The following is a 24843-nucleotide window of genomic DNA, read 5'->3' on the forward strand; positions in this document are numbered from 1 at the left end:
AAGGTTACCTGCATAATTACCGATGATAGTTTAAGGTGATTAGAATTCTACTAAAGTTTCAATTTCAACAGGCCCGGTGCTGCAAGAAGAGGAAGCAACCATGCAATGGCGATAATCCAGATTGTCCAATCGAAATAGTACGTAAATAATTATAAAAATGATTTGCATGTTACTGTTTGATATTTATGTCTAAACAAGTGGCTAACCATACTTATTATAGGGAGATAATAGTACTAGAGATGGGGAATTACCACCGGAAACACGTGCAAGACTAATTGATTTGCTTTTTGATAACAGATTGCCAAGATAGTAAGTTTGACTTTGGGTTTTTGTAGTTGATAATTGAAAGATTAATTGTATAGATTAATATGTATTATTTATGCAGCACCACTTTAGCATCAATGTTAGGACAGAAGGCTACCCGATCGCAATTGAGGTCTCTTAGGCCTGGCCGTTGGATCCACGCAGAGGTGAAACCACTCTGATTTTGTCAATATTGGTATTTTGGTATTTAAAAATGGATATGTCAATTAGAAAGGTCTTAGCATGCGGGAGATTTTTTTTATTCTTTTTGCCATAGGTATTGAGTTGTTATAGTGCATTATTAACACTCAGAGGGAGAAGGGATTTGAAAGGCTCCCGGAGAGTTTGGTACCTACCAGCTTACTTAGAGGTGAAAATATTAAGGCTACTCGTTATAAAATTCATCATTGTACCCCTTTTATTTTAATTATAAGAAGTTCTGCTAGGTAATGATTTTTTTAATTAAAGACACATAGTATAATACTGCAGCAATTGATTCTTCATGATACTATTCGTCCCGAAGGCATATACGGGAACTATCTAACTGAATCAAGTTTCGGGGGCCCTATCAATGAGTGCGAGAAGGTAAAGCGCATGAGATAACTAGATTGAATTATGATGTCTCAAATTGATTGCTAATTGGACTCTTTTTGGTTAACTTGTGTTAGATTTGTTTACCCATGAACTGGAACAAGGAACATTGGTACTTATGTATCATAGACATAATTAGCCGTCAAGTTTTCATTTGCGACTCTGCACCTGATAGCAATGCTGTTAACAAAGAAAGGGAGAATAATGCCAAGATTGTTGTGAGTGTCAACTAGGTGCTTAATCTTGTTACATTTCCTGTAACTAGAACTACACAATGATTGATGTCTCCAATTAATGATATTTGAGCAGTGTGCAGCGATTGAAGAGGCACTGTCATATGGATTTGGCCATGGAAATAAAGGAGATGTGAACAACTACAAATTTACTATGCCTGAAAATTGTCCCAAACAGGGCAATGGGTAGGAGTTATTGTTACTTTACCATAAGACGAATTTATTTAATGTGACTTGATCTGGAAAATTAATTTTTTTTCCTTGTTCAGCAATGATTGCGGGATTTACATTGCAAAATTCATGGAACATTGTGGTGATGTTAAGTCTGGCTTCAAGTTGCATGTAAGCTAACTAAGGAATGAGCAATTTGATTTATTTGTTCTCTTTATCTATATTTTACTATTGCATTCAACTAAGAATGAAAGGTGATGTATGTTAAAAGGTGACAAGTTTGGATCGTCTGAGGATTGCATTTGACCTTTTCCTGGACTTAGGCAATGAAGTTCGACACCTCTGCGTGTATGATTTCGCCGGATTGGAGAACTTGTTCGGATGATTACGTTGTAAACTCATGTGGAGCTCAACAAGTTGCAAGATTTTAGAAAATTAATTGTACATGTTTTTTGCCGTGATATTAGATGCGCATGATGAGTAACTATATCTTTGTTGGTGGCTTGTTATTGGTCTTTTGTAATTTGATTGGTCAGGCCGTTATTGGTTTTTTGTAATTTGGATGACTATGTTATTGGTCTTTTGTAATTTGGTGGCTTACACGTTCTATCAAATTAATGACACACAAATTAATGACAACAAGTTGATATTTATTTACATTAATTTTTTTTAAACTAAGCACCTAATAACCTCTAAAATATCACAATCAAAATTCTGTCATGATCAAAGTTACTGCAGGCAGCAGCATTAAAAACGAGAGTGACGGTTACTGCAGAAATTGAATTTTATTTTCCTCTTATTACAGTACAAAGTTTTACAGCCTTCTTCTCCTTCTACCACCAATCATCGAGTGCTATCAGTAACATGAATAAAGGTGTCATTGAATGAAGCAAAAATGTTGGCAACCCCAAAAACTTGCTCTCCGTCCCTCACAGCAGGGCCGAGGGTCACGTTCTCTTCCTTTGGCTCCCTTGTCTAGAAGAAACGACATGATGTTAACTGCAACACACTTCCTTGTCCAGAAGGCATTCTCTTCCTTTGGCTCCCTCAAGAGTAATGACCTCAACCCCACTTCCTTTAACCGCAACACGCTTCAAATTTGAAGTTACAAATGCATTGATATCTGGGTTGCACTTTGAATTTGAAGTCACAATTGTATGCAATGATGGAGCTTTGCTCCAATCGGTGCTGAAAGTGACATATCAACTTTTGTGTACAATCCTATTTACCAAAGCCTGACCTGCAATAATGACATTTGGGAGCAAGAAGCACGTTATACACCAGATTTGTGGGATTAAAATGAGTTTTTTTTAATACAGCTGTTATCATTTAGCCATTAAAAAATATTTCATTATACACCAAACAAACAACTAAATAAATATTTCTAATTCAAATAGGCTATAGGTGCAGCTGCATATTATAGATCACAATCGATGAAAGTTTGGAGTCCGGATCTATTAAGGTAGTTGCAAGGAGTCCATCCAATTCATCTTTATCACTCAACATCACTGCACATATAATGGCCGGAAAAAAGTACTACGTTGTTTTCTCCGGTAGGAGAATCGGTGTGATGCAAACTTGGGTTGAATGTCAAGCTGCCACGAACAGGTACAACGGAGCAGTTTTTCAATCCTATAGATCATTCCTGGAGGCAGATGCGGCATGGAGGGCTTATACCGACCATACCTCAACAATTACCCCAAATGTCCGTCAGCCCACTGATCGTCCTGTTGTGCATCCATTTGCAAACACACCACAACATAACTATCCTAATGCCCCACTAGGTCCCTCCACATATTGGCCTTCATCTTCAGCCATCACTCACTGCTCAACAACTGCATCAGCAAGATCTCCGACCAGCAGTGTTAAGGGGAGGACCTCGAAGCCCGCTTCCATCTGTCTCAACTGCCTCATCAGTCTCATAGTTCTCATAAGTCTCATTTATCTCATATTTCTCTTCCGCAAACAAGTGGAACCATCACCAATGTCTCTATCATCCAGATTTGATGCCCCTAAATGTGATTCGAAGTAGCTCCATGGTCAAATGGGTTTGAAGATCAATATACTATTTAAACATTCAGTTGTAAAAGAGTAAAACTAAGGCTAGCAGTATGGTTACCATGTTTTCCTGGTTGAGAAATCTGGAAATCCCGACGCACTAGATGACTCTTCTGCTTGATGGAATGCTCCTCTCACCTTGTTCATGATCTTAATTATTATGTGATTTGTCTGCAAAATGTTAATCAAGAGCTGCATAATATCTATATATATACATGTGTCCCGATGATTGGGAGGAAACCAAACTAAAGGCGCCAGCAGCGTAAAATGAAAATTTTAGGGAAATGGCGCCATAAAATTGGTAGTCAAATTTTCAATTCAATGGATAGATTTTCAAATTTTCATTCACCACGCGGCGACTAATTTTTGAATTTTCATTCCAAATTTTAAATTTGCATAGCCGGTCTACTATTGTATGCAAGTAATGTCAATAGATGTATGCTACAAACATATAATTAAATAGTGTCAAGGGCCCTAATTAAAATTGACTTGCATGATTTACCATGTTGCAACGTCCTAATCGGAATAGATAAATTACTAAATTAGTATAGATAAACTATCATAATGCACAATTGATATAGTTGACAGTTAGATTATGGTAAATAAAAAAAAGTCAGTGACATTCAAGAGGTTACAAGATGAAATTGAGAATTGCAAAGTTTTTAATTTTTTGAAAAAAAACATATAATTTTTTGACATATAATCTAGCTAAAAATCGATCTGAACGTGTCAGACATATATTCGATCTGAAAAATTATTAAATTTAATAGAATTACAAAAAAAAAATAGATTATGCATTGTAAATTGAAGATGTACGAGGGAATATGTAGTTGAATTATTATCAATCAAGAATCTTAAGGGGCCCTAATTAAAATTTACTTGCATGATTTACCATGTTGCAATGCCCTAATTGGAATAGATAAATGACTAAATTAGTATAGATAAACCATCATAAAGTATAGTTGACACTTATATTGTCAATCAAGAATCTTAATTTGCCCGAATTATATTTGAAATCGGGAATTGCTATGTTGCAATGTCTAAATTAGGGGTGAGCAAATTCGATACATATCAAACTCATGACCGAATTCAGATTATGAATTTGGTAGTTTGAAATCGGCTATTTGGTAATTTGGTACAAATTCAATACGTATCGAATTCATCGAATTCTAATATGGCATGAAATAGGTAATGAGATTATGAATTTGGTAATAACCAATTTCGCATTCAAATTCGGTAATATGAAATAGGGTACCGCATTACCGCATTCGAATACCAAATTAGTTTATAAAATTCGGTTCATCTATACATAAATGCTATTTAGTATTATATTATATAGGTAAATGCTATTAATAAAAGTTATTATATGGTATTATCATGTACTTATAATAATAATAATAATATATAATAATGTACAACATATAATTTTAGTCTACGGTTTATTATCACTAATCATTGTATAGTCTAAGGTTTATTCTAGTTTAAATTAATCACTTTTTATGTGTTCCTTAAATCATAGACTAAGGATTCTACGTATAAGCGATGAAATAAATGCCAATTAAATTAAAGTTCATATTGATTAGAACATATGTAATGTGTTAAATTATTCATAAATTTGGGGATTCACATCAGTAATAATTTTTAAAAAATCGATTTTTTTTTTATAAATGAATTCAGTTAACCGAATTCATTACCATTTTCGAATTCGAAAGGGGTTGCAAAATGAATTCGGTTATAATCAATTCGAAATTGAAAATGGTTTAGATTTCTATAAGTCAAATAACCGAATTCACCGAATTCAACTAACCAGATTATCGAATTTGCACCATTTCCTCACCCCTACAATCAATTGGAATTCCATTTGATTAAATTGATCAATTTGTATAGAGGAAACCATAAATAGATGATAGGTTGAATTGAATTTATGGGGTTGACAGTCAGAAGATCTTCAAATCTTAAAAGAACTGAATTGCTAGCTTGTCGAATAAATGATAATAATTTCCCGCGATTTCAATTGATTGGAGATGTTGGGCAAGTATCATGGAATTGGAAAGCAATTTAATGAAATTACAGGACAAGTAAAAAAAAGATTACTTGCTTGCCAAATAAATGATACGTCTTTCCCTTGTTTCAAAACCCGAAGTCTATTCAAAATAAATACACTGTTTATGAAGGGGAGGAAACACCCAACAACCACTATATGTGTAGCTTAAAACATATGATCTCCATGGAATAGATAAATAGTGGTCCATGTATGGGCAATTGGCAACCACGACAATGAGCTTGTGAGTGGGAGACGAGCAGGTTGATCTAGAAAGAAAGGTGGATTCCAAGAAGGTAACTCTAATCTGAATCTTAATTTTTTTGACATTTTGTTCCTTGTGGCTTGTTCATGTTTCCCTGTGTACTATTTGAATAGATACTTCAAGAAAAAAAAATTGGCTTCGGATAGATAAATATTTTACCTTCAAAAAAAAAAAGAATAGACAAATATTTAACCTGCAAAAAAAAAACAGAGGAAACAAATATTATGCCTGAAAAAAAAGAATAGACAAATATTTCACTACAAAGAATCGAAAATGAGCCAACCATGAATCATGGCGGGCCTGGAACTGTATTAGGAGATTGGTAGTGGACTGTGTTTTTGGGCCGGCTAAACTATTTCTTATAAGCCAAGAAAAATACACTAGTTTCCCTTTAAATACACTTCAAATTTTTTGTTTACACGTTAGCAGAATGTTTTGTATTCTTTTCCATGCAAACTTCGCAAACACATTGATGGGGTTTCTAGTTGGATGCATTTTGAAAATAATGGCTTTCAAAACATGTATAATAGTCTGTAATGAGGACCCCTTAACATAAGATAGGACCTGTGGTGTTGAGTACAGCGTAAACATACGATGCAATCTGCTAATGATCCGAACGGAAAGCGACCAGTGCAAGATTCATGGAAAGATTTGACCATGTGGGACGCCATTGATGAATTTGAAATATCAGAAACTGAAGAGGGAACACAAGCAATGTCTGTTAGGGGACAGCTCCATGAAGGAGTGCAAGACTTCAACTATGAGGACTTAGATGAACGAGATGTGATGTCAATGAAGTTCAATACGGAAAACGAAGCTGAAGCCTTCTACGTGATGCTTGGTCGAGCAACAGGATTCAGTGTCCGCAAGAGTTATAAGCTAAAGGACCCCGAAACTGGTCGGGTCAGATATAGGCAATGGGTGTGTAGTAGGCACGGGCTCCGGGATGAGAAACACATACAAAGAGAGGATCGGCAAAGAGAGCCAAAGGCGGTCACAAGAGTTGATTGTAAGGCATGTTTCAAAGTAAGGCTTTCAGTTGAGGAGGACAAGTATGTGGTCAGTAATATTGTAATGCGTCACAACCACAAATTAGCAAGCCCAACAAGTACGAAGTTCCTAAAATCCCACCGCCACATCTCAGAAGCCGACTATGCTCAAGCGCACGTTCTTCGTCGTGTTGGAATGAAGACAAGTCAGATTATGAAGTTGTTCGTGCTTCAATGCGGTGGGTATAACAATGTTCCTTTCACTATCAAGGACCTATATAATAAGATGAATTCAGAAAGGATGGAAGAGATCGCGGATGGCGACGCAGAAGGGGCCTTTGCATACCTATTTGGTAAGAAAGATGTAGATCCGAACTTGTATTTCAATTTCACAGTTGATAGTGAAGGGAGACTATCAAGGTTGTTCTGGAGCGATTCCAGGTCACGTGAGGACTACAGATGCTTTGGTGATGTTCTTGTATTTGACAGCACCTATAATACAAACAAATACTTGCACCCTCTTGTGGTCATGTGCGGCATCAACAATCACTTCTCCACGTCCATATTTGCATGCTCAACTGTACGCGAGGAAGACGAAGGGGCATATGAATGGGTCCTTAACACTTTCTTGGAGGCGATGGATGGGAAAAAACCCATATCGGTCGTGACTGATGGCGCTCCACAAATGAGAAAAGCCATAAAAAAATGTCTCCCCAACACGAAGCACAGATTGTGCTGCTGGCATTTGAACCAAAACCTTAACTCACATGTAGGTAATGAGGATTTCAGAGCAGGATTTAAAGATTGTATGTACAACAACTGTTCTATAGACAAATTTGAAGCAAAGTGGGCCAAACTGGTATGTTCGTTCAATATGGAGAACAATGACTGGGTTAACCAAGTGTATAGAAAGAGGAAGCGTTGGGCACTAGCATACTTAAGGGGCTATTTTTTCGGTGGCATGCGAAGTACACAGAGGTGCGAGAGGATGCACGCTATGTTAAAGATATACCTTCATAGGGAGTTAAGGCTATTTGAGACTCTTAGAGCTTTTGATTTGGCCAATGCATGGCTTCGCCATGAGGAGGCAAGAATGAATGTTGAGACAGAGCACACTAGTCTACTACCAGCAACCGAGACCCACTACTTGGAGCAGCATGCAGCAGAAGTTTTCACTCGAAGGATCTTTCTCAAGGTTAGAGCTGAGATGAGGAGCCAGGGGTTATACTTCAGATATAATGCCATGGATGATGGAGTCCAGTGCATTCATTTTATTTCCCATTCCTATTCAAATAAGGAGTGGAGGGTTTTATACAATAGAACTTCTGGCATAATGAGTTGTTCATGCCTGCAAATGAAGACCGTAGGACTTCCTTGTAGTCACATGTTTAGGATAATGGTGATAGAAGGAATGAAGAAAATTCCACCTAATTGCATTATGCAGAGATGGATGAGAGATGCAAGACGTGGGAGGAGTGGCAGTCTACGGGAAAGATCAGAGGTCACTAATGTTAATGAAATGGCAAGGTATGCTCGTTTGTCTAGTGGTTGCAATACCATGTGCTACTATGGGGCAAAGACTACTACTGGATACACTCGATTATTGAATGTAATAGACATACAAACTGCCGAAATGAAGACCCTATCCTTAGAAGAATCTACTGCTACGGGCAGCTCATCACAAGCGCATAGAAAGGGAGATGCATCTGGTAAAGTGGGTATCGGTGATCCTCATGCAAACAGGCCGAGGGGTGATCAGAGAACTAAAGGAAAAGAAAGACACATCCGCAACAAATGTGGAAATTGCGGGTTAGTTTTAATAGTTGTTATAAGTTTTCGACTTTTCATATTCTGTAGTTTCTATGGCGTGTTCATATTTTTGTAGTTTCTATGGCATGTTTTTTCAGTGGTTTCATGTATATTCTAACTTTTTGTGGCAGTGGAAGGGAAGGCCATAATAAGAGAACTTGTCCCCTGCATATAGAAAATCCCAACGACGACTTGTCTCACGCTCTGGGCATGTCTCCAGACATCTTTGAGGGTAATACAAGTGCCGCTTGGGTGAGGGGGGGAATGAACATGCATTTTAACTCGGACAATGACTGGGATCAATTGGACCATCAGGTGGGTTGTCCAATTTGTCTTTCTAGAAAATGTTTTTTTTTGTTTTTTTGGATACTATATTGTAAGGTGGCTATAAAATGTTATTTTTTATGTTTTTAATCATCACGGTGGATTTGTTTATGCCCTTTAATGTTAGTTGCATGATGTTGGAGTAAAGCAGGGGTTGGAGCCAATTCACGGATTCCAACAATCGGTGGACACTACGAATTATACATGGCTGAACAATGGTAATCTTTCTAATTACCAACCAGTAGATGACGAGGAGGAGGAAGACATTGACTTGAATAGAGATATCATGTATCCAGCTTGGTGAAGGGATGTAATAGTGTATTTGATGTTTGTTTTTTAAACAATATGTTGGGTTACACCTTTTTACTTTATCATCAATTGCATTTTTTGCTTGCTTGTTTCAATGGATTTGCTATCATTAGATAATCCTATCACAACAAAATTTTTTAATTCAACACTTACTTTTAAGTGTAAATTTTGGGGGAGAAGTGGGACTGTGGATAGGCTAAACAGAGCGTGTTTTAAGGAGGGAGAAGAAAGGAGAAAGAATAGCAAAGAATTTTCTGCTGAAACAAACAAAGAAATGTCTTGCAATGCACCTTCACTTAGTTTTGGGCTTGGTTTCAGAACACCCAAATTCGCTTCTCCTTTCCTTCCTTCGCCCTTGCCGCTTTCCTCGTTCTCGACCCAATGGCAGCCTAACGCTCTCTCCATTGAAGCCAAGGCCGGAACCCGCAGAGAGGACCGCACTGCCCGCCATTCGCGCATCCGTAAGAAGGTTGAAGGGACACCGGAAAGACCAAGACTGTCTGTATTTTGATCCAATAAGCATCTGTCTGTTCAGGTAATTGATGACTCGAAGATGCATACTCTTGCTTCTGCTTCAACAATGCAAAAGCCAATCTCCGATTATCTCAATTATAGCTCTGCTCCCACTATTGATGTGGCGAAGAAAGTGGGCAAAGCAATTGCAAAGTCCTGTCTTGAGAAAGGGATTACAAAAGTGGCCTTCGACCGAGGTGGCTACCCTTATCATGGACGTATTCAAGCACTTGCTGATGCTGCTCGGGAACATGGTCTCCAATTTTAGGCCTTGGATGTAGTATCAACTCTATCAACTTTTCTATTATGCCGTTGTCTTTTCACTACCCTTTCTGTAATGGTATCTCTTTGAGGTGCCTTGACTTGGATTCACTGTTTGTGCAAATGTAACTTGTAGGGGCTTTGTTCTTCATGAACCTTTTTCCTCAAGTTAAAAGAAGTTGGAGAAAAAAAAAGTGTAAATTTTGATTTTTACTGTGACTTGATTATCCTTATCATTACATCATTTTAATATTTAAAAATTTGCAAATTTTGACACTAATTTACTGGTCAAATTTGTGATTTATAGTTTGTCATGTCCAGTATAACTAGTTGCAGAGTTAGAATTTAAATTCATAACCATCTAGTTATTTTAATAGTTCAAACGTTCAATCTTTGAAACTTTTGTATTATGTGATTTATGTTTATGATTATTTTATCTACAATCTCAATTCTAGTTTCTTGGTGTATTATGTTAATTATATTTGTGATTACTCATCTACAAATTTGATATCGATTTGAAAGTCACCATGTTACGTATAAGTTTACTTATCTAATTTCTAAATTAAAATTAAAATCTACCAGGTCAATTATGTCACGATTCTGGTTTTTTGTAACATTATGTTAATTATGTTTCTAATTATTCATCTACAATTTTGATTCCAATTAAAAAATCACTATCTATGAGCACTTAGTTAGAGGGATCGCTGTTAGTATAAACTTTTTAAAATCATTTTCTAAACTTTCGATTTTATCCTTAGGGAAAAACTTTTAATTTTTCCTCTAATTGCTTAATCACATTTTGCCAATATAACTACCCTAAGTATTGTAATTACCAAATTACTATAACCTTATGAACCAAAATTCTTCAATAAATTATTGTGAAAAATAAATTTTTTATACAAATTAATTCTTTTTATTTATTTATGTATATAATTACTCATCTACGCTAACTAACAATTAAAGTTAATCCTTAAGATTGAAGTACACATAAATACATTTATGGGCTTTTAACTTATCAAGGGTAAATGCAATAAAGAAAAATCGCTTTTGAACTAATGAACGGAATTAAAAAAATTGAATGGCAAAAATTGGATAAATTACTTTTAAAAAAGGGAAAAAAAGAAGAAGGGACAGCAAATGTGAAGATTGTGCAAATGTAGATACATTTTAGTATAATAGAATACTTAGTGAATGTAGGTGCATTGTTATCTATACTATATATAAAGTTTGAGGAAGGGATTTGGAGTTAACATTTTATGAACATTTTTTATCCTTATAAAAATTAATTTTACTTTAACTATCTATAACTACTCATCGCTACTTTTACTTCTAACTATTATTATAACTAACAATTAAAGTTTGTTTCAATAATAAAAATTTTATTTAAAATATATTATCATAAATATTATATATTTTTTGATTGCACGCACAATATGAAAAAACGAAGCTGGATATGATTAATAGTCCTAGGATTAATAGTCCTATGATTAATAGTCCTTAAATCAATAGGACTAAATGCGCTTAATCAATAGTCCCAAGGATTATTGCATCTGACCAATTTTTCCAAATCTTCCAGCTCTTTGCAGCTTGTTTCCTGCTAATTAGGCATGGGGAGCTACTCTCCAATTAATGATAATTCTTTAATGCATACAAATGCCCGCAACTTGTTTCCTGCCAATCAGGCATGGGGAGCTACTCCAGAATTAATGATAATTTTTGGGTGCATACAAAAGTCCATAAGTTGTTGAGGGGCATACATGTTATTTATCCTAAAAGTACAATGGACATGGTGAAACTTCTTCTACCAGGTTCCGGTCACTACTTTTAATAACCTTTCTTCACCCAGGCCCACAATGCTGAGTTGTCCTAATTTCCTTGGCTCTTCCCACCGTGCATAAGCAGGTCAGCTTTCCACCATAGATGGAACCATGATATCTTTTGGCACAACAATTGGACTGTCACTTCAATCAAGGCAAAAGTGAGCTTACATTCCCATCACCATTGTGGCCTGTTTCCCTGCCGTCATCTTCTTCCGGTTGCACCTTCCTTTGCTTTTACAAACGGTCCTTTTCCATTCTCGACCAGGCATGTTTGGGGGCTACCATCTATTGGCAGATGACATGGCTTGACCTCCTTCCACATCCACAATATGCTGCTCTACTTGATTTACTGTTGCGTGACTTTATCAAAAGTTGTTTGCATGAGATTTCTTTTTCCCTTTTATGCTTGAAATTTTAATTTCACCTTGTGAGTTTCTTGTTTACTACATATTTCTTGTTCAACGTCAATGAGCAAACTTAGTCCAATTTTATTACTACCGAGTTGAGTCATATCAGATGCTCTCCCAAAGCTTCTTTCCTTGCCTCTGGTGTGGTCGCTTTCTGAAAGCGAGGACAAGCAGGCTAAGGCAGAGAGTCCAAGAGAACGCACTAACCGATATACTGCTTATCGCTTTAGTCGGATGCTTTCCCAAAGCATCCTTCACTTACTTTTCAACCAGTCAGTCGGAAGCTTTTCCAAACCTTCCTTTCTGCCTTTCTAACTCATGTTTGTGATTACTTGATAATGGACAGCTGCAACCACCGAGTTTTGAGTCAGTAGTCAAGAATTAAATTTCTCTTCGAATTGAAGGTCGGAGATTCCAACCTTACTTACAGTGAAAGCAATCCAAAGAAGGTATTAGAGTACCTCTGAAAAGATATACAGTCATGATATGGCCCTAAACTGACTAATTTAATGGGATTATCGCCCATGACGCCCGCTTAAATATAATAGATCCCACGGCCCTAAGGCCCAAAGTAATATCCCAATCTCAACCTAGTGCGTTATGTAGCAATACAGATAATATTTTATGCCTAGCTAAATAAGTTTTATAAGTTTACTTGATTATAAGTTATCACTAGAAAATTGGCCTTTTTTGGATGTACTATTGTACTTCATTAGCACTCCAATTAGCCCTCTTATCCCAAATAATCAATATATATTGGGACATTGCCGCCTCATTCACCAATCATCACATTTTATTTGCGACTAATAGCAGACCTGCAATAGTTATAGTGGTTCCACATCTGAAAATTGATCGATAACAAAAGCAGAGCAGCAGATGGGATTCTGGGACTTGATCAACTCAACAACTGAAGCCGGGAAGCGAAACGCACCCGCTCCAACGGCCGTCATAGATGCATGCAAAGCCTCCTACGGTTACAGCTCTGCCGTCGTTGGCAACATCGATAAGGCCGTCAGAGTCAACTGGATGCAGGCGCTCAATGACTACATGCCCAGCGAGGAAACCCGGTCAATGATCGGCCTTTTCGCTTCCAAGTTCGCCCAAAATGCTGCTCGTCATGCTCTCCGGGAATTGATCCCTGGTGGAAAAACAGTGGCTAAAATTATTTCTGAGACAATGAATGATGTGAAATCTGAGAATCTCAGCAAACAAAAGAAGTGACCCAAGTTACTGGAGGTGGTGGCGGAGGGAAAGTCTCCGCTGATAAGGTATCAAGTTTCTAGCAACTTAAGCCTGGCAACTCACCTGGAGGACACAAAAGATCTTAGCTCAATGTTTAGGAAATGCTCATTTGACTGTTTGCCTTCTGAAGTGAATAGACTCAGTGCAAAACTGAGTGGATTAGCTATGCTTATACTATGATGAGGAACTCTAAACTCCTCAGTGGCCTATTCCACTTTTGTAAAGTCCAAGTTTGAGCCCTTGCTCATATAATGTAATGTCTTCTTCATTATTATAAATAAAATTTCTATCGTTTTTGAAAAACAGAGGTTTGGAAATGGGGTCAGCTGACAAGGGAAACTTTGTGGAATCAAGTGCAAATCAGACGCCAGAAGATGTGCTTCGCATTTTCATGATGAAGGAGTTTATGGGCAGGCGTTTTGCTGATGACTTGGTACTTCCTCAGATTAAGCATGGCATCAAAACCAAGTAAATGGCTGCAATAAGGTCTTTGATCATTAAAAGTAAGGCTTTGCCCTTTCCTACTGATGGAGTAATATGCTTTTCTGATTTCTGTAGTCTACTCTGGTGTGTTTCAGCAATATGTAAATAGTACTAGAAGTTTTTTCTTGAATCCAGCTCCTTCAAGCCCTTTTTCTGCGTCTTCCTAATGAACTTGTGAAGTTTCCGGAAATTATAAGAAGAAAAGAAAAAAGTTTGAAGGATAAAAAAAAAAATATCTGCGACTAATATTTTCTACGTCAATAAATATATTAATGGATTTGGATGAATATGACACATTATCTTAATTTTAATTTTAACAAAATATTTTGAACATGTAACATACGTCTAAATCCGTAAGTGTATCCATTAATTATTAATGTGTGAAAGATTTATTCTTTTATCTGAGCATTATTAGAATTGGCGTATGAAATGGGAATAAAATATGAGAGACCTAGTAAAAGAGCAGCCAAAAAGAGAAAGAAAAAAAAAAAAAAAAAAGGGAATTTGGTAGGCAAAGGTTGACAACGGCTCAATGAAATGAAAGGAGTACGTTGCTGGTTTCCTTCGAATTGGATGCTTTCCATACAATGGCCTGAGCCATTTCTGGATCGGGTCTACATCGAATCATATGCTTTCCAGATAGGAAGAGCTTATCGAACAGAAAAAGGAGTACATTTTATTGGACACAGGCTAAAGAAAGGGGAATCTTGGTCAAGAGTAAATGTTAGCCCAAGAATAAATTTACTGTGTATACATTGGCATATGACAATGATACATTCGTTTCACATTGCTTTCATTGCAACATGCAGAGTACTATTCTCTGTCCCGGAGAGAATCAAACGGAGCCCATCCCTTATTTGTACAATGTGCTCAGAAAACAAAAGGCCGATGGGTTATTTATTTATTTGTTTGTTTATCTTGAAAAAGAACCTAGGGTCGGTACAATATTTATCGATTCCTACAATTTCTTTATGAGTGTGTTATGAAATAAAATGGTTATTGGAAGTGATTTTTTTTTAAATTGTACGTATATCTCATTCTCATGTAACTTTTAATTTAAAGTGAGACACTAATAGAGGTCAAAACATAAATTCACTAGGAAGAAAAATTATCAAGGCAACATAAAATAGAAAACAAGTTGCTCTATGTTCTTTTAATCATTAAAGAAGAAAAATCTAGAGTATAAGAATAAATCTAGAATATATATATAGATATAGACACACACATACATATACATATAAGTTTGACTTGCTCAAGGCCTAGTTGTTTGGTTTATTGCTTTTCGGATTTGTCAAGAATCCAACTAAACATTGTTCCTTCTCCTTTGGTGATTTCTGATCTCTAGCACAAAAGATACGATGCCCACTCACAGCGCTACGCAGCTGTCCAACTGACACTTGCTTTTCGTGGCCGGCGCAAATTCGAACAAGTTATCAAATGGAATAAGATGTGCTAGTTATGGAATTTCCTTTGGCACAGCTTTGTGGCTTAGAATATCTATCTATATATACAAGTGACTCCACTACGTAAATTGCATCAAAAGGCTTCTTCGTGTACAAATAAATAGAGCAGAGATCGAGAGAGAGAGCAAGAGCAAGAGCAAGAGCGGAAAGAAAATAGCCATGTCCAGCGTGAAGAGCCTGGATAGAGCCTTTAAAGTCGATCGAGCTATTAATAATGCATCCAAAAACTTCGTGATCATCAGATTTGTAGATCGAGGTTACTCGGATTCCGGGAAGGTACATCATCTCCGGCACCCTCAATATCTATAAGCGGTTGGCTGCAACACAACATAATTGTTTTATTGAATTTTTTCAATGGGTGTCCATTAAATACTCATTAGCGCATCTAGATTACACTTAAATTGCTATATGAATATACATAAGTACGATTATTATGCCCTCTGCATTTAGATACTTTTCTAAATTAATTACATTTTTTTCAAAAACAAAATAAATACTTGAAACCCTTCTTAATGAGTGTCCCGATTTTTTTTTTTCACTTTATGTTTCAGAAAGGAAAAGTAACTTTTTTATGGTAAGCTTTATGTGTAAAGTTCCTATATATCTATCCATATAAGCAAAAGGATGATTTTTTTTTTTTTGTTTCCAGAAATTTGTATTGTAACCTTGCAATTAAAGCCACAATTTGATTCTCGAATTTCGAAGAAGTTGACGAAGTTAAACAGGACGTAGTTGTGCTCTCGAATCCGCAGTGTTGATCCAATAGAATTTTGAGAGATTTATCAACTATTTTGGTGTTTTAAATATACTCATCCAAAAGAAATTTTTATGTTTCAATGTTTAGAAGATTTTTTATTTAAAATATTCTCGTTAAAGGAAACTATTATTTCTAGCATTATATCATAAAATTACTTTTTCACTCATGGAAATAGAACTCAGCAAATATTCGTTGCACCAGAGAATGACGAATCAAACCCTAAAAAATGGTTATGTATTTGTGCCCCTAACCACCTGTCATCTTGTTGTCTATTTGCAGGTCACTGACTGGGTAGCATATTATTCCAGGATCCTAAGCTTTTTCTCAGACATATACGAGGTGGAAAAGAAAGATGTACCTGAACATGTAGCTCGCTATAGCTTGTCCGATCCAGACACGATATTATTCTTCTACAAGGGAAGTGCAGTATATCGTCTCTCTACATCCGAAATTTTGACTACTATGAACTCTAAGGATTTCTTCGACACTACATTTGAAATCATGAGTAAGGTGCTTCAGCCGAGGAGGTGAAGGGCCGAGGGTTTCAGATATGTGCCTTTAATTTCCGGTCAGGATCATGCGCACCAGGTTGCCTGCTATAACTATTAGTGTGTTGTGGCACAACTCCAATAGGAGTTTGTGTGTAAAACGCAAATCTGTCTCTGTTTCTTGTCTTAGCCTTGCAGATTAAATAAACTGTCGGGATTACCCTGCAAACATATGGATTACGTTATAATATAAGATTAGTACTTGGTTTGATTTGTTGTTTGGTATGTACTTAGTGGCTTGTTGTTAAGGCCTGATCTGAAGTGGTAGCATATGAAAATGAAACGATTTCACACAATTTCATTACGCATTCTGTTCTTTTACCTGGAAGCGTGCTTGAGGACCCGGACCTGATCAAACTATAAGGTCATCTCCTTCCTGATCTCATACCAAAAGGATTTTGAACAAGAACAATTCAAGAAGTGGATCTTTCTTTAAAAATTCAACAGTACGCGAGAACGATAAAATACAATTTATTTATTTTTGGGTTAAATTTTGCATTCTAGCTAGTACTTTTACAAAAAAAAAAAAAAAAAAAAAAAAAAAGTGAAACCATTAATATTCACTGTTTTGAATTCTTCATGGATTTTTCAAAAGGTGATAATATCTAAATATGAAATTTTCATGTCACGGCTGTGGTTCTGAGATGTACAAGTTCTTCATTTTTGTCTACAACATCTAACCCCTCTCTTGTTCCTTGCTCTTAGAACTTTTAACCAACACTGAATCACTTGATAACAAATCAACTTAGATGGCCATTTTTATTTTTTTTTTGGCTGGTAAAGGCCCTAATTCCTTGCCTTCCTAATGTGGTAGACATTGGCCGAAAGTGATAGTCTCCAAATAAAAAAAAAAGTGGCCATCGAAAGTTTAGTATGTGCGAAATGCATAATAAATGGGCTGTTCTTGGTTGCTTTAACTTTTGTAAATATATATATATAAAAGCTAATCAATTAGGATTAATACGTAAATTTTGAGTTTTAGATTTTTTTTTTTTCTACCTAGTGACAAATCTAATACGCTTGTACCAAAAAAAATCTAAAATCTAGATAAGAAGCAAATGAAAACATCAAAAAAATTCATTTTCAATATTAGGATATAGGAGATCATATCTAAGTGCTATCCTCTCAAAACTAGTGTTTTCAAACTCGGATTGTTCGACTCATTCGACTGTGAACGGGATAGGTGTCTAGTGCCAGTTTACTTTAAGAAGGTAATAGAAGAAAGCTAGGTTAAATCAAAACTCGCGACTCGATGACAAGAAGTTTTTATTTTTTCGTCGTTATTTATTTTTCTCTCACTTTCAGTAAATCACTTCATGTATCCATCCGAGTTTCATCTTTCAAACACGTACTAATTACAGATCCATAATCAACAATTGGGTATAAACCGAAATGGCAAGAAAGGAGAGGAAAGAATAGAAAGAAATAGAAAAACAAAACGAGAGAGATGGACTTCAAAGGAAGTCAAGAGATACAGAGAGTAAGAAATTCTAATCTTTATATGTTTGTAAAATAAAAAATAAAATGGAGTAAGAGATATGATGTTGTCAAAATGGGAAGAGGAGGAGTTAGAGAACTGGAGAGAAAAAGGGTTGATGAATGACCGTGACCGCCGCGGAAAACATATAAACCCCTGGAAACTGTTTGAAACGAAGAAATAAAAAGATACTCTCATTTTACATTGATGTCCAAAATTTTTTAGTATTTCATTTTGGACCCAAAAAGTTTTAAAAAATTGATAACGTGCTCTTCTAAACTTTTTCTTATTTTAATTTGCAGCCTTAGTTTTCAGTTTTTTCACATAAATATTAATAATTTAGTTCTATACTCACTGATTACACATTTGAAGTTTTCAAATTATCAAATTGGAGTTGAATACGAAGGCTTTGGATTAGACAATGTGCATGAGGAAAAAATAGAAAACTAAAACGAATATTTCTTCATTTAAATATAGAACTAATTGAACGTCTCATTGTCACCCAATTTTTGAATGCCTGTTTAACGGGTGAATCTTTGACCCGTGAGCTTTATGAGTCCGAGTTTAACAACAGAGTCTATTTTTACAATCTCTACAATAATTAAGTCTGTGTAGGTGTTAATTTGATATTAACTTTATTTGTTTCTCAAATTTATCTTTATCTTTATTATCCATTAATCATTATCTCTATTAGCAACTGATATACAAATCTTATTCAACCAAAATGACCTTCCTTCAATTTTCATATTCTCCCTTACTAACAGTTTTTTTGCTTCCAATTATACATATTTCTCTATAATACACTTTTTATGACATATTACATAAAATAGTTATATTTACTTACATTATTTTTGTAATTCTTTTAATTAAAAATATTTTTTAACAAATTGGACACGCATCAAGAGTACCTCGCTTTCCACCTCTTGTATAGCCTGCCCAAGGATCACTGAAATAAATGGGCTGAAATTGAGGATTCGGAGCGTCAGCCTAGGAGGCGAATCTTAGGCCTGTGACTACTAAAGTTTTCAGTCTTTTAAGTCTTAACCCACCCCAGGGCTTAGTAAAGCCCGGTCCATAGAGGCATTTGCCAGTTTTATCCATGTAGCCAGTTGAACTCTTCCACGTTAAAGGCCCAATACAGTCTCTGTCACACTATCATTCCCTCCCTTTCTATCTTCCTTGCTGAAATTCTGGAAATCATTTTCATTATTCCTAAAACCCAGAAATTCTGTCGGTCAAAATTAAAAAAAAAATTCAACAGCAGCATGATTAGTCCTTAAATTCACAAAACCCAGATGTTTAATTTCTACCACAATTACAAAGCAAACTTCACTGAGGCATTTCATCGAACACCTTTGCGGCATTTAATCATTACTAGCAATTTTGATCCTCCATTACAGATATGTCAGACTTGGATGGAATTGATTTGGACCCTGAGGACTTCACCTCCTCACTTCCCTTAAAAAAGGTCCCATACGGCGACGTTTATGAGGCTTCCAGGGCCGGGGACGTTGACCGGTTGAAGTACTTGTTGGAGTCCGGCGTCAACGTAAATGCTCGGGACCAATGGGATTCGGTGGCCCTTTACTACTCTTGCCTTGCGGGGCATTTGGATGCCGCTAGGATGCTTTTGGAAAGCGGGGCCATTTGCTCTGAGCACACGTTTGATGGCGATCGCTGTCACTATGCCGCGCTTAATCTTAAAGTTAGGAAGCTATTGAAAGCATTTGAAGCTCGCCCGCCTCCTTTGGGGCCTTTGCAGGCTGCATTGAGGGAGACCTTCTTGGGGTGTTGGGCTAATAAGGCTTATTTGGAGCAACTGGATGGCCAAGCTCAATTTCCCATTCCAGGTCTGATTTGAATGTTTTGTTTTTGTTCTTGCCCATTTGACTGATGTATAGTTCTTAGATTAAAAAGAGATTATGCTGTAAAAGAAAGGAAAATTTAGTCGAGGAATTCAAAAGGACTGTTTTGTCTTTGAAAAAGCTTAATACTTTGGAGCAACAGCATATGAGAATACTTGTTTTTATGTGTAAATGTTAGAAAGATAAGTCCTAAAGTAGGAAAGGAAAGAGGACAAGTATTTGGGAGGCCAATATCCATGTGAAGAAATGAAGAAAACTTGTGAAAGCTGGAGTAACTAACAAATACCACACTGGGTTCTTTTTCCGTGTTGAGAAGATTGTGTAATCTTGAAAAACTTGAAATCGAGGTTAGGCTGTTGATTCAACACTGGTTTGCACCATTTGAGTGGTTGAGAGCATTAGCTAAACGTTGTTATTGAATCTGGTGTTTGGCGAAAATCATAAATGTTCTACTTAAAGCCTGGAGTAAAATGACTTTTTGGTACGAATATTCAGCTTAAGATGCTCCAGTCGAATGTTTCTCATGGAGGGCATATAGTTAGGTGCAGAAGATTGTTATGCCCTGATGGCGTAGGGATTGAAAGAATTCCAATGGGACAAATACAATAGCCAAATAAAGGTGATTGCAAGGTTTTCAATAGGTTTGTGTGCAAATATTAGCATTTTGGGTAATTTAAGCATGGTCTTGGGACTCGTTTTCTGATTCTTTCTGGGAAACTTTTGGATTCAACTAGGTCTTATATTGCTTGGTTTTAAGGCTATATATGATGGGCTTCTCTTCTATGATAGATCCTTTGGTAAACAACAATTGATAGTTAGGGTTGATTGATGGTCCTTATTTTCTTTCATCCAGTTTGTGTTTCCAAGAGATGCTTGCTTTTTGATCTATTCTTGCATTAGTTGGTGCTAGCTCATGATGGCTTTAACTAAAAACAAGGCTTAGTTCTGAGACTTATTTCACAATTTTATTTTAAAATTGCGTAAAACAATTTTCCTTCAAAATGCATATCAAAGCTTCACATTCTTTGCCAGATTTAAGCTGGCATTATGCTGAAACATGCTGGAAGATTTGCTACATCTGATTGCTTTGCTTGTGGATGCTTTAGTTTGATATTAATTTAATATTAGCATTTTGGAATTCATGTTGTGCTGTTTTCTGACTGATAAACTATATAGACATTTCTCTGTCAGGAATTCTTATCTTCATTAATCTGACCTGGAGTAATAGAATCAATAGGTTATTCACCAAATGGAGGATCCACTTCAGACCACTTCCCTGCAGATGCTGTGCTTTATGTGCAGGGAAGACCTATTGAAGCTCATAGAGTCATCTTGAGTGCCCGTTCACCTTTCTTTAAGAGGAAATTTGCGACAGATTGGAAGGATCGCAAGGAAATAAGATTCTCAAGGGAAAACCTATCTTACCCTGCTCTTTTTAGCCTCATTCACTTTTTTTATAGTGATCGGCTTGAAATCTCAGTAGATGACATGGAGGATTTGGTGAGAATTTGCAGAGTTTGCAAGTGCCAATCACTTCAAAAAGTTCTTGAGAAAGAATTAATCCATCAACAGTATGCAGATTACAAGGCCCTTAGGGAGATAGACAACTCTCAGAAGCGATTCATTTTGCAGGGTCTTTCCCTTCCACAGGATGACCGTCTTCCTGCGGCCTTACATGAAATTCTTCAAATTTCTCTTGCCAATTCAACAAGAGAAGAAAACCTGGATAGTCCTGTTGATAGTCTTGTATCTCGTGTTGGTTTAATGCAGATGGTTGGATTTGAAGATGATCTTGCAGATGTTTGTGTGCTAGTTGAAAAGAAAATTTTTAGGTGCCATCAAGTCATCTTAGCATCAAGGTCCGAATATTTCAAAGCAAGATTATCCCGGGTTAAGGAGTTCCATGAAGGAAGAGACAGTTTGCCTGATAGTACCCTTCCATGTCTTGAAGAACATGATTTGAGCATGGGTGCTTTTGAGAAAATGATAGAATATATGTAAGTTTATGCTTCACTTCGAGTAGGTCATGTAGTTTGAAGTTTGAATTAGAATCATAGTTCTTTGTGCTGGAGGTCTCCACTTGCCATAGAGTTCCTGCTCGTAGGTGAGTTGAATATTTACTATGCTCATATAATTTGACTCAGGTGTCATAGCCAAGTATCTCCCTACTTTTCTTGTTAATAGCGTATATTTGGTATTTAATGAGTTAACTGTTGAAGCATGCAAAAGAAATATATTTAAGAGAATGAAATAAGTAATATAGCTACTAAAATGGGACATGCTGGTGAAGTAGTATCTCATGCGTAGAATAGTGACCTTGCTAACCCCATGAGACGAGATTTGATGGCCTGTTTACTTTGTTCTATTAGTTATTCTGTTTCTTGTTCAAATTGGTGTTCCAGAATGTCAAAATTTCATTATGAATTCTACTTTCTCAAAAGATAATTCTGGCATGTTTACTCTTTCTATCATTTTGTCCCTTCAAGCTTCCTTCTTGTTATATGTCTGATGTTATTGGTGTGTATTTGGCTTTTAATTTGGTTAACTATTAAAGCTTGGAAAGAAAATATATTGGATAGAAGGAAATAAGGAATATATTTACTCTAACAGCACGTAGTGGTAGAGCTCATCTCATGCATGATGTAGCAATTCTGTTGACCCCATCATGACCCATATATTACTTTTGTGATATTTGGTTCTTGTCCTTGTTCATTTTGCCGTTGCTCACTGTCAGTATAATGTTAGGTGTTTAGTTTCTGGAAAGATGATCCTGGCATATTTACTCTGTCCAACCTTTTGTACCTTCAAGCTTCTTTTTCTTAATATGTATGATTTTTGTGCTGATTTAGGTACACTGATGGCCTGAAGGACATAGATCCTGATCAGGTATCATTCGACATTCTTATTCTTAACAGAATTGGAGCTGTATAATAATGCTGTTTGTTGAGTTTTGATTACTAATTTCTGGTAGTAAGCTTTTGGTGATGGTTTTTTTTCTCGATGCAGGCTGAAGAGTTGTTTGATGTGGCATCAAGATATCTTTTATTTCCGCTTAAACGTGCTGTCGCTGATGCACTGTTGCCCCACCTAGAAATGGTTCCTCCAGCAGAGCTCTGTCATTGGCTGATGTTGTCAGACATGTATGCTTTTTGTTTATGCTTTATACTTATTGCTTCTTAAACTCTTTTCTAGCTTTAAAAAGTTGAAATTATCATATTATTCTTTTTCTATATCTTCTAAGCATTTCATTTTAAATAGGAAATAAATGTTAACTTAAAAATGAAATTTCTTATTACGAGGAAACTAATCTGCAAAGGTGGATATTGCTAGCAAAGGAGCCTTCCATGCCAGTAATATGCTGCTGAAGTATTCACATATAGTTAGTTAAACATTGTTTGTTTCTTCAAGGTATTCTTACTTATGCTGTTCGACCTATCATCAAGTTGAAGTTGGAACAATTTCTTGCTCTGTGAAAACAGACCAAAAGGGATATAGTTTCTTCAATCCAATCTGATCAACTCCACTAAAACCACAACAATATCTGTTATAAAACGATGGGCCTAAACCTTGTGGCCAATCTCTTGGCTCTTATTTTTGAGGAAAAACTTCGGTACTTGATCTGGTGGCTGCCAATTGGTAGCCCGAGGCCCCAGATTTTAATTTCCCATTTTTTCCTTGCAATTGTTTCTAAGATGGTTAAGGGAAAAATATTTTGATGATTCTGACTTTTTGCTCCTGCTTGTAAACTTCCAGCTAAATACATGTATGCTCTTATCTTCCTAATTGGGTACCCGGTCATGGTAAAAGATAATAGAAGGTTAGACTTTCAGAACAAATTTTTTTAAGTGGGACAATTTTCAACCTTTTTTTTTTTGAGAAAATTTGCATGTTGGTTCATTTTGGTTGACCAATTTCCTATAAATAGGCATGCTGTTGATTATCAAATTAAATAGGAGGGTAAAATATTTTTCCTTCTTCTGTTGAATGCAGTTTAACCTCTGTCACGCAATGCTTTATTTTGTTCATTTAGCTAAATGCGATTTTGTTTGAACAATCTTTTAAATGATGCAGGTATGGCGTAGTGAAGATTCGGGAGTATTGTCTTGATACAATAGCTTGTAACTTTGAGATATTTGCTGAAACTCCTGAGTTCAGGGCGATGCTTTTAACACTTCCACCACCTTCTGGAGAATCCACTCTTCGTACCACAGCTCCAAGTGCACCAGGAGCTGAATTGAATACAGTTGAGGAGAATCTCCTAGATGATTTGCGAGAGAAATGGCTCGAGGCTGAAGGAGCTGAACTTGATAAGAGAGATGAGAGCGCACTAATTTTTGATAAACGCCTAGAGATGCTTGTGGTAGTAGCTGAGCAAGAGAAATCTGGTGCCCTTGATGAGAGTTCTGCATCTGTTCCAGAAACAGCCTCCTCGTTACCTTGAACCTTCACACCAAATGGTTCAATAAATGAATGAATACTAAGCTTATCAGAAGCTGTTACTTGTAGAAGTGAAATAAGAAAAGAAAAACAATTGATAGTTACATGAAATCTAGCCACAGTTTTCTTTTAAAAGAGAATTAGGGTTTCTTGTAGTTCATGCAAAGATCTGAATTTTATTTTTTTTGGGAATTTGTAAAGTAACTCCAAAATTTTGCTGATATTGGATTGAACTCCAGCTAGATATAAGCTTTGCACAGAAAGTAGTCATTTGCTGATGAATGTTGCCCTTCGTTTCAGTCATAACATGGGAATTCCTCCTAGTCATTTGAAGCATCAACCAAATTGCTAGTTGGTGCTGCTGGCCCAATTTGCTGAATGCTGATTTTGTGGAAAACACCCCCGGTATGTATCTTAATTCAGACAGTATGGTGAAGGAAGCTTAACTGCAGCTAATGTCTCTCACTGAACTGAACC

The 24843-nt window shown here is 36.3% G+C and overlaps 4 protein-coding genes across 5 annotated transcripts; all 4 read left to right on the forward strand.

Moving 5' to 3' along the window:
- Window positions 1-6256: 6256 nt before the first annotated feature.
- LOC113750401 (protein FAR1-RELATED SEQUENCE 5-like) lies at window positions 6257-9088 on the forward strand. The gene is made up of 3 exons (XM_027294375.1): window positions 6257-8460; window positions 8559-8775; window positions 8912-9088. Exons 1-3 carry the CDS (start codon window positions 6257-6259, stop codon window positions 9086-9088), a joined length of 2598 nt encoding a protein of 865 aa, XP_027150176.1.
- Window positions 9089-9274: 186 nt separating this feature from the next.
- Window positions 9275-10047, forward strand: LOC113749581 (50S ribosomal protein L18, chloroplastic-like). The gene is made up of 2 exons (XM_027293368.1): window positions 9275-9562; window positions 9629-10047. The coding sequence occupies exons 1-2, from the start codon at window positions 9368-9370 to the stop codon at window positions 9872-9874; spliced, it is 441 nt and encodes a 146-aa protein (XP_027149169.1). The 5' UTR covers window positions 9275-9367; the 3' UTR covers window positions 9875-10047.
- A 5308-nt stretch (window positions 10048-15355) lies between these two features.
- On the forward strand, window positions 15356-16883 carry LOC113748949. The gene is made up of 2 exons (XM_027292555.1): window positions 15356-15558; window positions 16319-16883. The coding sequence occupies exons 1-2, from the start codon at window positions 15442-15444 to the stop codon at window positions 16568-16570; spliced, it is 369 nt and encodes a 122-aa protein (XP_027148356.1). The 5' UTR covers window positions 15356-15441; the 3' UTR covers window positions 16571-16883.
- Window positions 16884-19277: 2394 nt separating this feature from the next.
- On the forward strand, window positions 19278-24622 carry LOC113748780 (BTB/POZ domain-containing protein At2g04740-like). Of its 2 annotated transcripts, none has more exons than XM_027292327.1 (5): window positions 19278-19914; window positions 21158-21926; window positions 22779-22815; window positions 22936-23069; window positions 24001-24622. In XM_027292327.1, exons 1-5 carry the CDS (start codon window positions 19467-19469, stop codon window positions 24368-24370), a joined length of 1758 nt encoding a protein of 585 aa, XP_027148128.1. In that variant the 5' UTR covers window positions 19278-19466; the 3' UTR covers window positions 24371-24622. The 2 variants fall into 2 exon arrangements, with proteins under 2 accessions (XP_027148128.1, XP_027148129.1); XM_027292328.1 differs by having other exon boundaries at window positions 21167-21926.
- The last annotated feature ends 221 nt before the right edge of the window (window positions 24623-24843 follow it).

This window comes from Coffea eugenioides, chromosome 10, assembly GCF_003713205.1.
Source record: "Coffea eugenioides isolate CCC68of chromosome 10, Ceug_1.0, whole genome shotgun sequence".
In the NCBI taxonomy this organism is placed as follows: Eukaryota; Viridiplantae; Streptophyta; class Magnoliopsida; order Gentianales; family Rubiaceae; genus Coffea; species Coffea eugenioides.

What these genes read in the sequence shown, in the direction of transcription:
- LOC113750401 (XM_027294375.1), top strand. Translation starts at nt 6,257, where the DNA reads ATGCAATCTGCTAATGATCCGAACGGAAAGCGACCAGTGCAAGATTCA. An exon ending in AACAAATGTGGAAATTGCGG is followed by an intron (nt 8,461 to 8,558) that starts GTTAGTTTTAAT and finishes ATGTTTTTTCAG; the next exon opens with TGGTTTCATGTATATTCTAA. An exon ending in GGGATCAATTGGACCATCAG is followed by an intron (nt 8,776 to 8,911) that starts GTGGGTTGTCCA and finishes CTTTAATGTTAG; the next exon opens with TTGCATGATGTTGGAGTAAA.
- LOC113748780 (XM_027292327.1), top strand. Translation starts at nt 19,467, where the DNA reads ATGTCAGACTTGGATGGAATTGATTTGGACCCTGAGGACTTCACCTCC. An exon ending in AGGACATAGATCCTGATCAG is followed by an intron (nt 22,816 to 22,935) that starts GTATCATTCGAC and finishes TTCTCGATGCAG; the next exon opens with GCTGAAGAGTTGTTTGATGT. An exon ending in TGGCTGATGTTGTCAGACAT is followed by an intron (nt 23,070 to 24,000) that starts GTATGCTTTTTG and finishes TAAATGATGCAG; the next exon opens with GTATGGCGTAGTGAAGATTC.
- LOC113748949 (XM_027292555.1), top strand. Translation starts at nt 15,442, where the DNA reads ATGTCCAGCGTGAAGAGCCTGGATAGAGCCTTTAAAGTCGATCGAGCT. An exon ending in GTTACTCGGATTCCGGGAAG is followed by an intron (nt 15,559 to 16,318) that starts GTACATCATCTC and finishes GTCTATTTGCAG; the next exon opens with GTCACTGACTGGGTAGCATA.
- LOC113749581 (XM_027293368.1), top strand. Translation starts at nt 9,368, where the DNA reads ATGTCTTGCAATGCACCTTCACTTAGTTTTGGGCTTGGTTTCAGAACA. An exon ending in ATTCGCGCATCCGTAAGAAG is followed by an intron (nt 9,563 to 9,628) that starts GTTGAAGGGACA and finishes CTGTCTGTTCAG; the next exon opens with GTAATTGATGACTCGAAGAT.